A 12,274-nucleotide genomic window follows, 5' to 3' on the forward strand; every position below is an offset into this window, starting at 1 on the left:
TACTTGCAGGCCTGGGGCAAGGGGCTGCAGAGCTGCAGCTGGCTGCTCTGCACTGGGGCTCTGAGCAGGGCAGCCATTGGTGCTGAGAAATGTCATTGGCTTCCACACTTGCTCCACCATGGAACCAGTGCCTTGTGTGAACCCGGGGGGGAGCTTGCACAGCTCTGCTGAGAAGGAGCTGTGCTGCTAGGTGTGGTGGTTTTGGGTTACTTAGAGCACAGGCAGAAGAGCTCTCCCACCACACACAATTGGTGGATGCTGTTCTCAGGCAGTGCCAAGCTCCACAACAAAGGAAGTCACCATAGGAGCATGAGCAGGTAAGTCCTGGCCCATTCTCCCTCCCCCTGTTTTATAGGGATAAGTGAGCAGGTAGGGTGCTGGTTCCCTGCCCTGAAGGAAACTCTGTGCCAGCTGCTGTGGTGCACACAGGCTGTGGTTTTCAGTGCCAAGAACTGCTGTAAGACTATCTGTGCACTGCCTGCTGAGAAGCTGTCTGCTCACCATGAGGAGCCCTGCAGGGACAGAGCAGCTTCCTGGGACAGAGCAGTGCTGCAGAAGAGATGCTGCCATGGTGGAGGGCAGGAAGGAGCCTGCTGTCAGTGGGACCAACCCTAAAGGAGTGAACTTTTGCCAATGGATTCCTGTTCAGCACCCAGGCCCCTGCCCTGCTGGTCCTGCTCTGGCTGCTGCAGACATCAGTTCCTTGGAGAAGTGGAGTAAGTGAAGCAAGAGCACTTCAGGTGCTGGTAACTCCATCCCTGTCTTTTTTCTGCTCTTTTTTCCTGGTAGCCTGTCTCCCCTCAGCCAGTGCCATGGGGACAGCTGCTGCTGCTCTCGCTGGCCCTGGCTGGGCACCAGGCTTTCTTCCAAGGAGACTTCTATTTTTAATAAACAGAGTTGCAAAGAACTCAGTCTTGGAGCCCTTCTTGCAGATGCCTCCATTGTGTGCTGGATGTGTGTTGTGGGAGCTCAGCTTAGCAACAACCCTGGCTGTGGCCTCTCCACAGCAAACTTGTGTGGATAGTGGTTAAAAAAACAGAACAGCTTTTTGCAGTAAGATCACCTGAGAGCTTGGCTGAAGGGAATGTGGAGAAGAAAGGAAATGTTTGTTTACAGCTGCAAGCAGGCCCCTGAGAAGCTCTTCCTGGCTGGGCTGCTGTGGCAGAGGCTGCCTCTGCTTTGACCCCTCCCCTGCGTTCTGGGTGAGGGCAGGAGCTGTGCCACGCCGGCTCAAATGATGCTGCAGAGCTGTTCCTTGGCTCCAAAGCCAGCAAAGGGAAGGTGTGGTCAGCCAGCAGAGAGCCTCTCTGTCCAGCTTAACCTGCTGCTGAGACTGCAGAGCAGAGAGAAGCTGCAAACACAACCAGAGTCCTGTCCCAGCAGCTTCAGGCACAGAGAGCAGGAGGCAAAGGTTGTTACTGGGCTCTCGCTGTCCCTCCTGCCTGACTGCTTTGTCACTTCCTGAGCTAACTGAAGGGGGAGAGAGGTTTGGGGTCTAAGTCTTGGTGTGGTTTTCCTTTCAAACTGCACAGGAGAGCAGTGAGAGTGCCAGGCAGCAGGGCCTGGGCACAGCCTGCAGTTTGTGAAGCTCACTGGACACACAGCACAGAGTTCAGACGCCCCTGGGCAGCTGGGGTGGTGGGAGATGAAACAGGTGCTAAGCAGGTCTGACCCTTGGCACTGGCACTTGCTCAGGTGGTTTCCTTCCAGTGCTGGGTTTGCAGTGCTGAAGCTGCTGAGGGAGGGCATAACAGGAACACTGCCTGCTGCTGGCTGCCACTGCAGCTGCCAGGCTGCTCTGTGCAGTACCTGAGCTGCAGATCCTCTTCCCCAGACAGGCCATGAGGTGCTCCAGGCTGAGGGACAGCTTGGCCCACTCCAGCAGGAACACATTTAGGTGCCAGTGGGGAGGGGAACACAGGGTTATGTTCTCAGGTAAGTGGTGTCACTCCTGTGAGGTGGAGACAGCCACTGGGGAGTAGCCCAGGTGCTAAGAGTGAGGTGGCATGAGGAAGCTTTTTCCCCAAGCTGCTTCTCTGGCTAAGGACAGGTTGCTCAGCTGCCAGCTAAGGCCAGAAGGACTTGGCTGTAGCAGAGTGGTGTCCTGCTGATGCTCCTGTCTCTGGACAGACAAGAGAGGAGGTTCTTTGCTCTCCTGAGATTGTCCAGCTACAGACAGCTGCAACTCATCTACCCTAAGATGCTTCTAGCAAAGGACCATGAGCTGCTGGTGCCCCAGAGAAGTGTCTGCAGCTCTGGCACTTGTTACTGAGGAGCACAGGCTCTGTGAGGCTGCAGGGAAAGGGCTTTCACAGGAACCCAATAATCATTTTCTCAAAAGGCTTCTTCCCATTGGTACCTGAGGTGCAGACACCTGGACCTGTCCTGGATGTGGCTGTTCTTGGTGATGGTGCTTGCAGCACAGCCTGCCAGGGCTGCTGCGCTCTCCTTTCCTCAAGCTGGCTGAGCAGGAGCTGTGGCTCTGAAGCCTCTGCTGTGAAGCAGGTGAAGTCATCAATTAAAGCTGCCTCTTTCCTGGAAGGCTCTTTAGGCAGCCCCTGACCTTCAGTCTTTAGCTCTACCTCTTGCCTCCACAATGAGGCTGGTTGGCTTTGGCTGCCAGTGCAGCAGCTGCTACTGGAGCAAGCACACAGGAGCCCTGGCAGGCTGCAGCACCTTGAGGCCATATTGACTCAGCACAGGGGTGATGGCATTTCCTCCCTTCCACTGCACTGCTTGACAGAAGCTTCTACCCAGTCCTCTAATGAGCTTCAGCCCTCCTGCAATTACCCTGACTGCAGATTACTGTGGTCACTTCTAAATGATGCTTCTAGAGGCTTCTTCCTGCCTCCAGAATGCTCAGTCCAGCCAGGACATGACAACCAGTGCAGCTCTTCCCAAACTATGGTGGGAGGCAATCTAAGGCTCACCCCAAGTGGAGAGCTGCTGGAGAGCCTCTGCTGCTGCTGCTGCAGATAGCTCTGGGGGGAGAGATGGCAGGAAAGGCTCCAGGGCTCCACTGCTCTGGCACTACCTTCAATACCCTTCCCCACTGCTTCCCTGCAGGCACATTCCTGGTGGCTTGGCAGTAAAATGACCACTTCCCTGCAGCCATTCTCCAGATGACACAATGCCTGCAGGCTCCAGGACTCACCAGACAGGTAAGAAATTACCAGCTTGAGAAAAAAGGCAACAGGGCATGAAATAGAGGCTGGGCAAAGGGGGGGATGTGTGAGCTGCTCCCTCAGAGGATGCATTTTTGTTCTCAGAGTAAGGAGAGAACAACTGCATAGACTCCTAGAATAGTTTGGGTTGGAAGGGACCTTAGAGACCAGTTCCTCCCACCCTGCCATCTGTACTCTGTTCTGTCACAAAGACCAAACATCCTTCCTGCTATTTGAGTGTGGTTCCAGACCAGCAGCTCAGATCTAATCCCTTCCTGCTCTGCATTTTGAAGCACTTCTGCCATGTGTGTTGTGAGGCACTGGTTCTGTAGAGCAGGGAGAGGATGCAAAGGCAGGAACTGGGAACTGCTTACTCCAGAAGGTCAGTAAAGCAATGTGGAAAATGAGCAAGCTGAAGGGAGCAGCACTGCTACACTGGCACCTCAGAGAGGGGAAGCAGGTCAGTACATTGCACGAGCAAGGCAAGGGACAAAAGCCCTCTGCAAATGACAGGAAAGCTTCCCCTGGTCCAGGCCAGAACTGCCAGTGAAGATGAAGGAAGTGCCAGAGCTGCCAGCACTGCGCTCTGCAGGGACACACAGGGTCCAGCACACCCTCTGCTTTACACAAGGGTGCAGCAGAAACTGCTCCTGCAATGCCACCCTCTGGAGCAAGCCTGGGATGAGCACCCAGCTTCTCACCCTGAAACAATCACAGCTTGCACTGGGTTGGAAGGAAGCCTCCAAGGGCATCTTGTCCAACCCCCTGCAGGCAGCAGGGACAGCTCCAGCTAGAGCAGGCTGCACAGGGACACAGCCAGGCTGAGCTTGGATGGCTCCAGGGATGGAGCCTCAAGCACCTCCCTGGGCAGCCTGTGCCAGTGTCTCACCACCCTCCCTGTGCAGAGCTTCCTCCTGATGGCCAACCTACCTCTGCCCTGCTCCACTTTCAAACCCTTGTCCCTTGGCCTGTCCCCACAGCCCCTTCTGAACAGTCCCTCCCCAGCTGCCTGCAGCTCCCCTGCAGATATTGAAAGGTATCCCTGGAGTCTTTCTTTTCTCCCTGGAGTCTTTCTTTTCTCCCTGGAGGCTTTCTTTTCTCCCTGGAGCCCCCAACTCTCCCAGACTGTCCCCATGGCAGAGGTTCTCCATCCCTCTCATCATCTTGGTGGCCTCCTCTGGACCCTCTCTAGCAGGTCCATGTCTCTCTTTTATTGAGGATCCCCTAGCTGGACACAGCACTGCAGGTGAGGTCTGGGCAGAGCAGAGGTTCTCTGCTGAGGTTCTGTGTGGTACAGAACTTGTATGAAACTGGAGAAGCAGGAGCTGGAAGCACTCCAACAATGGTGCAAGAACCCCAGGATCAATACAAAGGGGAGAGGGGAGGAAGGAGCAGCACTGAGGATTCTTTTTTCCAGGTCAGCTGTCACTGGCTTAAAAACATGTCTGTGGCCAGCCCTCCTGGTGCCCTGCACACATTGCCCAGTGCATGGAACACAGAGCTGCTGCAGCTACTCTTGGCAAGCTTAGGGCACAAACAGCAGCAAGGCAGAGTGTCAGAGAGACAGAATGCAGCAAGTTGGAGAAACCTTTCACAATCATCCAGTCCAACCCCCAGCAGTCAGCAGGGACATCCCCAACTAGAGCAGGTTGCTCAGAGCCTGACCTTGAATAGCTCCAGGGATGAGGCCTCCACCACCTCCCTGGGCAACCTGTTGCAGTGTTCCACTACCCTCATACCAAAGAACTTCTTTCTAAAGCTCAATCTAAATCTACCCTCTCTAGTTTAAAACCAGAGCTGGACCCAGTAGTTGTGAGTCATTGTGAGCAAACTGGAAAGCCAGGGAGGAATTCTTGCCCTGCTTAAAACCTGCCCTAAATACTGAGCCTGGACCTAAATGGCCAATGCAAAAATGCACAAAGAGGAGAGCAACAGTGTGGAGCTGAGCTGAGCTGAGCTGAGCTGGACTCCTTAGTGAGGGCTGAGCATCTCCAAGGAAAAGAATTCAAACCATTCTGGCTCTAGGCAAAGCCACAGCTGAAGCTTGCTGCCTTGCAGGGCTGTCTGTAATTACCTGCTGCACCACCTGGGCAAGTGTGAGCTGCTTACCTGCTGCACTGTGACACCTTCACCTCTGTGTGCAGTGATCAAAGCTGCCCCAGCAGGCAGCAAGGAGCTGCTCCAGGCAGCAATGGACACCTTTGGCTCTGTGGCATCCTTCAAAGGACCTGCACTGCTGTAAGGCAACAAACAGCTCGAAAGCTGCCACTCCTAAAGGCCCTCCTGCAGCACTTGAGGCCTGGGGTTACTCTGGGGCCAGAGGTGCGTCTTAGAGAGACTCTGCTTGAAAGAGCTGAAGAGAGTGGCTCATGGAAACCCAAATACACCTGGTGGAGATCCATCCTCTGAGCCACCTGCATCAGGCAGCCTGGGTGGTTTGTCTGGGTGAAGGGAACACCACTGAACTTTAGAGGAGGTGGCTGCCTCAGCCTGAAGAGTAAAAGCCCTGTGGTAGCCCTTCCAGTGCAGCCAGCTCTGTCCCTCCAATGCAGCCAGCTCAGTCCCTCCAGTGCAGCCAGCTCTGTCTCCTCCAATGCAGCCAGCTCTGTCCCTCCATTGCAGCCAGCTCTGTCCCCTCCAGTGCAGCCAGCTCTGTCCCTCCATTGCAGCCAGCTCTGTCCCTCCAATGCAGCCAGCTCTGTCCCCTCCAGTGCAGCCAGCTCTGTCCCCTCCAGTGCAGCCAGCTCTGTCCCTCCATTGCAGCCAGCTCTGTCCCTCCATTGCAGCCAGCTCTGTCCCTCCATTGCAGCCAGCTCAGTCCCTCCAGTGCAGCCAGCTCAGTCCCTCCAGTGCAGTCAGCTCTGTCCCCTCCAGTGCAGCCAGCTCTGTCCCCTCCAGTGCAGCCAGCTCTGTCCCCTCCTGTTGCTGCCAGCTGAGCCAGGAGGGCAGCCTGGCACTTCCTAGCAGCTTCCTCCAGGGACACAGCTCAGGTAGCAGCAGCTCAGCACTCAGGACCTTGCCATCAGAGGCACCAGATCCCACAAGAACTCACTTACTGCCCTGGTGCCACCTTCAGAGGGCCTCTTGTGCTGCTCTGCAGCAACTGGCACCACCCTGGGCAGCACCTGGCACCACCCTGTGTAGTAGCTGGCACCACCCCATCCAGCAGCTGGCACCACCCTGGGCAGCAGCAGCAAGCAGCCAGGGCAGTGTGTTCCTGCTGCAGGAGCCCCACTGGCTGCTGTCTCACATCCCTGCTGCCAGTACAAGGTAGTGTCTCCAGCTGTGTGGCAGAGGGGAGGATGTGCCAGTACTGCCAGGGGCTGGGTTCTAGCTGCAGCCACAGGCTGGCAGGGGCTGCAGCACTCACAGGCTGCACTGGGTTGGAAGGAAGCCTCAAAGGGCATCTTGTCCTACCCCTGCAGGCAGCAGGGACAGCTCCAGCTAGAGCAGGCTGCACAGGGACACAGCCAGGCTGAGCTTGGATGGCTCCAGGGATGGAGCCTCAAGCACCTCCCTGGGCAGCCTGTGCCAGGGTCTCACCACCCTCCCTGTGCAGAGCTTCCTCCTGATGGCCAACCTACCTCTGCCCTGCTCCACTTTCAAACCCTTGTCCCTTGTCCTATCCCCACAGCCCCTTCTGAACAGTCCCTCCCCAGCTGCCTGCAGCTCCCCTGCAGATAGTGAACTGCAGCTCTGAGGTCTCCCTGGAGCCTTCTCTTCTGCAGGCTGCACAGCCCCAACTCTCTCAGCCTGTGCCCACAGCAATGGTGCTCCAGCCCTCTGGGCATCTTTGTGGCCTCTCTCCTTCCTGTGTTGGGTGCCCCACAGCTGGCCCCAGCCCTGCAGGTGAGGTCTCCCCAGAGCAGAGGGGCAGGATCCTCTCTCCAGCTCTGGCCACACTGCTTTGGATGCAGCCCAGGCTGCCCTTGGCCTTCTGTGCTGCCAGTGCCCATTGCTGGCTCCTGCCCAGCTTCTCCTCCCCCAGCACCCCCAAGTCCTTCTCTGCAGGGCTGCTCTCAGTCTCATCATCCCCCAGCCTGATCTGATGTTGAGGGTTGCCCTGGCCCAGCTGCAGGACCTTGCTCTTTGCCTCATTGAACCTCCTGAGGTTCTCCTCAGCCACTTCTCTAACCTGTCCAAGCCCCTATGCATGGCTCCCATCCCATCCTTCAGTCCTACCCCCCACACCACTCAGCTTGATGCTGAGAGCACTCAGGATGCTCAGCTGTGCCCTGGGGCAGCCTCAAACAGCCAACAGGGGAAAAAAATCAGGATAAACCCACAGCCATCCCCTGAGCAGTGCCTGGCTCAGAGGGCTCTGCTGGGGTGCACTGTTCCTCCCTCCCTCTGCAGGCTCCTTTCTTTCCCCCCAGAGGAGGGCTGGGCACACTGGAGCTGCAGGGCCTGGTGCCCAAATGCAGGCAGGGTGACACCATGACTTGTCCCCAGAGCTGTCATGGAGCACAGCTGTGCTGCAGTGCAGAAGGCACCACCCAGGCCAGGACAGTGCTGAACCTGGCAGTGAAACACAAACACAAGGATCATCCAAGGGCTGCAGCAGCCCTGCTGTGAGGCCAGGCTGAGGGAGCTGGGGCTGTGCAGCCTGCAGAGGAGAAGGCTCCAGGGGGACCTCAGAGCTGCCTGCCAGGGCCTGAAGGGATCCTGCAGGAAGGCTGCAGAGAGACTTTTGCTGAGGGGGTCTGGAGCCAGGCCAAGGAGGAATGGTTGGGAGCTGAGGCAGAGCAGGGTTAGACTGGAGCTTAGAGTAAGGGTGGGGAGACTCTGGCACAGGTTGCCCAGGGAGGCTGTGGCTGCCTCCTTCCTGGAGGTGTTGAAGGCCAGGCTGGACGAGGCCTTGAGCAGCCTGTGCTGGTGGGAGGTGTCCCTGCCCATGGCAGGGGGTTGGAACTGGATGATGTCTGAGGTCCCTCCCAGCCTGAGCCATTCATACAAACCCTCATTATATTTCTTAACCCCACTCCACCTCTCCACATGGAATCTCAGGTGGGAGAGATCTCCCCAATCCAGCTCCAGGCCAGACCCAGCCACGTAACAGCCTTCTGTTTTCATGTGGGCTTGGGGGCAGTGTCAGGCTGGCCTGAGTGTTGTGTCAGAGCCAGCAGCTGCTGTGCCAGAGGAGTCACAGAGGTGGGGTCGAGTCAGCCCCTTTGGGACTACCAAACAGCAGGAGCAGATGGGCTGCTGGGCACTGCCCTGCTCCACAAGCTGCTAGGAGACACAGTGTCACTTAAGCATGCAAGTGATGTCACCAAGCCATCAGTCTGGTGCCAGGCAAGGGATCTCTGAGCCCCCAGGGCTCATCTGGAGAGGTGTCCCCACTCCAGGGAAGATCAGCACCAGGCACCCAGCTGTTCTGGTGGCTGCAGCTGGTTGATCAGGCCTGCTTGCTCCCACCCTGAGTGCACCCCTCACAGCAGCACCAGGCAAAGCTTCAGCTGCTTCTGTGACTTCTGTTCATTCTACCTGACCTGTGGAAGTGTTGAGCAGCCCTGAAGCCCTGTCCCTGCTGAAATGGGCTGAAAGCCAAACACTGCAGCTGTGACATCCAGAGGAGATGCCTGGGCTTGGAATGCTTTCACCTGCTCCTAAAATGAGGTGTTCAAAGCAAGCTGTCACACAGCACAGGCACAGCTCAGGGTAAAGCATTTATTTGCAACTGTTCCATAGCTCCAGAGAATGCAAACCAGTCCCCAGAGGGAACCAACTCTCTTTACTCAAGAACACTTCCCACAGAGAACACAACTGAACTGCCAACACGCTGAGCCTGGGCTCTGCTGCTGCTCCCCAGCCTCTGCAGAGCTGATGGCCTCTCTCATCCTCTGGCAGCTGTGGCTGCCTCTATTCTTCCTCATTTCTTGACAGAAAGCCTTTTGCTCTGTCCAGTTTGTCCAGAACCTCACTATAAAGACCAATCATCTGGAGAACACAAGCACCACAGGTGAGCACCATGGTGGCATCCAGCTGGATCATGAAGTGACAGAGAACAGAAGCCAGTGGACAGGGGCGAGGCTGCCACCGGCTCCTGAACCTAAAATGCTGGCTTGAGAGGAGGCCTTGGGCACAGATTGAGCTACAGTGGCTTAAGAGAACCACCCAAACCAGTTCCAGCAGTGCAGCTGTAGCTGCCACAGCAGTGCAGCCCCAGAAAGGACACTGCCAGTGCCAGCAGAGGTGGCACCCACCCTGCCACAAAGCACACAGGCTTACACTGGTAATCACAGCACAGCTGAGGCTGGGAGGGGCTGAGCTCAGTTCCTGCTCTTTTAACTGACCTACTTCAAATGCAGTAAAAGCTGCAGCCTGCTCCTGATGAGCCAGCTCACACAGCAGGACTGACTGCAGGCACCAGCCAGGCTGCTCCCTCTTGCAATCAAGGCAGCAGAGCACCAGGCAGAAGCTGTAGAGAGTAAGACAAAGCCTGGTGGCTTTCTACAGAGGTACTGCCCTGGAACCCCTCCCTCACAGGAGGTGGCTAACCCACACCTGAAGAGATGAGCTTCAATGTCCTTGTTCACCTGAGCTTAATCACTAGGCAGGAGATGACACCAGAAACCAAGCCCTGAAGAGCTCCTGCAGCAGCCACTTCGGGTAAGCTGGCACAGGAGCATGGCTCTGGTGAAGGCAGACACACCACAGGGCTGCTGCCATGGCCACAAGCAGAAAGCTGTTTGCAGTCAGCCCCTGAGGCAGCAGGACACCACCTCCCTCCTCCTCCTGTCTGGCAAAGCTTAGAATCAGAGAATCACAGAATTGCCAGGGTTGGGAGGGACCTCAAGGCTCAGCCAGCTCCAACCCCCCTGCCTCACACTACAGCAGGTTGCTCACAGCCACATCCAGCCTGGCTGCAAACACCTCCAGGCAGGAGGCTTCCACCACCTCCCTGGGCAACCTGTGCCAGGCTCTCACCACCCTCATGGGGAACAGCTTCTTCCTCACATCCAATCTCAATCTCCCCACTTCTAGTTTTGCTCCATCCCGCCACTCCTATCACTCCCTGACACCCTCAGAAGTCCCTCCCCAGCTTTCCTGTAGCCCTCTTCAGATACAGGAAGGCCACCAGAAGGTCTCTTGGGAGCCTTCTCCTCTCCAGCCTGCACAACCCCAACTCTCTCAGCCTGTCAGCTCTCCTGGCCTGCCTTGGCAAAGTCTTGCAGCATGGAGCTGCCCCTCAGTTCTGAGGTGCCAGAGGTGCTGGAGCTCTGGGCAGCTCAGCTGTGGAGCCTTCTGCCCCTGGAGACAGGCAGCCGGGGCCAGCCCTGCCACCCCCTGCTGACACTTACGTGGCCTTCGTAGCTCCTCTTCAGGGCCCGCAGGTGGTGCAGGAAGCGCATGGCCAGGCCGCACCACTGCTCGGCCTCCTTGTACTTGCCCACAGTGTACTGGAATATGCCTGTGTTCCAGGCCCGGGCCAGCAGCCACAGCACCTCCAGCTCGGGGTAAGCATCCTGCAGGGCAGGCAAGGAGCAGCAGGCAGCACACTGAGCCTGCCAAGCCAAGAGTGCCTTGGGGGTTAGCTGGAGAGGGGGAAAACTTTTGTGGCTGCTCTGGGCAGTCAGAGCCATCCCGTGCTTCACAGCTCATCCTGCACTGCTGCCAAGCAGCTGCAGACAGGGGCAGCTCATGCTGCAGCCACCTATTGGCAGGCCAGCAAACACACTTCTGTGGGACTGGGAGTGGTGCTAGAGTGGCAGCATGCTCCCAACAGCCCTGCTTCCCACCTCCCTGCTTCCCACCACCTTCCCACCCCCCTGCTTCCCACCCCCCTGCTTCACAGAACCACAGAAACACAGATTAGATCTGGTTGAAGAGACCTCCAAGCTCACCCAGTCCAGCCCTTGACCCGGCACTGCAGGCTCAGCACCAAACCCTGTCCCTAAGCACCAGGGCCACACAGTGCTGGAACACCCCCAGGGGTGGTGACTCCAGCACTGCCCTGGGCAGCCTCTTCCAGTGTCTGAGATCCCTTCCAGGGCAGAAATATTTCCTGATCCCAGCCTGAGCCTGCTGCTGCAGCCTGGAACCATTGCCTCTGCTCCTGTCCCTTGCCACCAAGGAGCAGAGGCTGCCCCCTCCTCACTCCAACCTCCCTTCACGGAGCTGCAGAGAGCAATGAGGTCTCCCCCAGCCTCCCTTCCTCCAGCCTGAACACTCCCAGCTCCCCCAGCCTGTCTGCAGGCAGGCTGAATGTACTCAGCAGGGCTCTCAAGCTTATCCAAGCAGCACAGGAGAGCAGGCCACAGCTGCTAGCTGTAGATTAGAAGCAGTTCTGATGTCTTCAGAATTGCTCTGCACACTGTGGCTTGGCAGAGTGAAAGCTGCCCTGAGAGCTGCAGCACAGAGGGCAGAGCTCCCAACCACACTTTGAGGCTGCTGGGGAGCTCTTTCAGCTGGGGAAGGGAAGGACAAGCAATTGTTTATTTATTTCCCATGCAAATCATGAAGAGAGGCTGGAAAGGCTTTTCCCTCTTCCACAGACACTTCTCATCCTAAGCAAAAGGGCCCAGAGGGAACTTCTGGACTGCAGCATGCACTTGTGAACAGGAGGTGCAAATCAGGAGTGCTGCAGCAGCTTTCTGACTGCTAACACACTGCTGCTCCAATGTCCTGCTCCTGGCATGTTGCCAGCCAGCATGAGGAACTCTTCAGAGAGCTTTCCTCCAGCACTGTGAAGTTTGGCTGTACCAGCCCACAGGAACACTTCAGCTCTACCCCTGCAATCAAAGCTACAGATCAGCCCTGCAGTGAGAGGCAGGCATGACTCTGGGCACCGTGCCCAGGCGGCCACGAGGGCCAAGGGCATCCTGGCCTGCAGCAGGAGCAGTGTGGCCAGCAGGAGCAGGGAGCTCATCCTGCCCTGTGCTCAGCACTGCTGAGGCCACACCTTGAGTCCTGTGTCCAGTTCTGGGCTCCTCAGGTTAGGAAAGATGTTGAGCTGCTGGAAGGTGTCCAGAGAAGGGCAACAAAGCTGGGGAGGGGTCTGGAGCACAGCCCTGTGAGGAGAGGCTGAGGGAGCTGGGGTTGCTTAGCCTGCAGAAGAGGAGGCTCAGGGGAGACCTTCTTGCTCTCTCCAACTCCCTGAAGGGAGG

The 12,274-nt window shown here is 57.1% G+C and overlaps 1 protein-coding gene across 3 annotated transcripts in view; it reads right to left on the reverse strand.

Annotated features, from left to right (window-relative positions):
* Positions 1-8,766: 8,766 nt before the first annotated feature.
* TEX11 (testis expressed 11) overlaps positions 8,767-12,274 on the reverse strand; it is a 57,487-nt gene continuing 53,979 nt past the window's right edge. The window contains exons 27-28 of one of the 3 annotated variants that reach the window (XM_068163608.1): positions 10,469-10,702; positions 8,767-9,104 (exon numbers count right to left, since the gene is read on the reverse strand). In XM_068163608.1, the coding sequence (XP_068019709.1) occupies positions 9,027-9,104; positions 10,469-10,702 (312 nt within the window). In that variant the 3' untranslated portion in view covers positions 8,767-9,026. The remainder of the gene's footprint in view (positions 9,105-10,468; positions 10,703-12,274) is intronic. The other 2 variants (XM_068163606.1, XM_068163607.1) reach the window with 2 other exon arrangements.

This window comes from Melanerpes formicivorus, unplaced genomic scaffold, assembly GCF_026170545.1.
Source record: "Melanerpes formicivorus ecotype bairdi unplaced genomic scaffold, bMelFor1.0.p_v2 SCAF_73, whole genome shotgun sequence".
NCBI classification, from domain to species: Eukaryota; Metazoa; Chordata; class Aves; order Piciformes; family Picidae; genus Melanerpes; species Melanerpes formicivorus.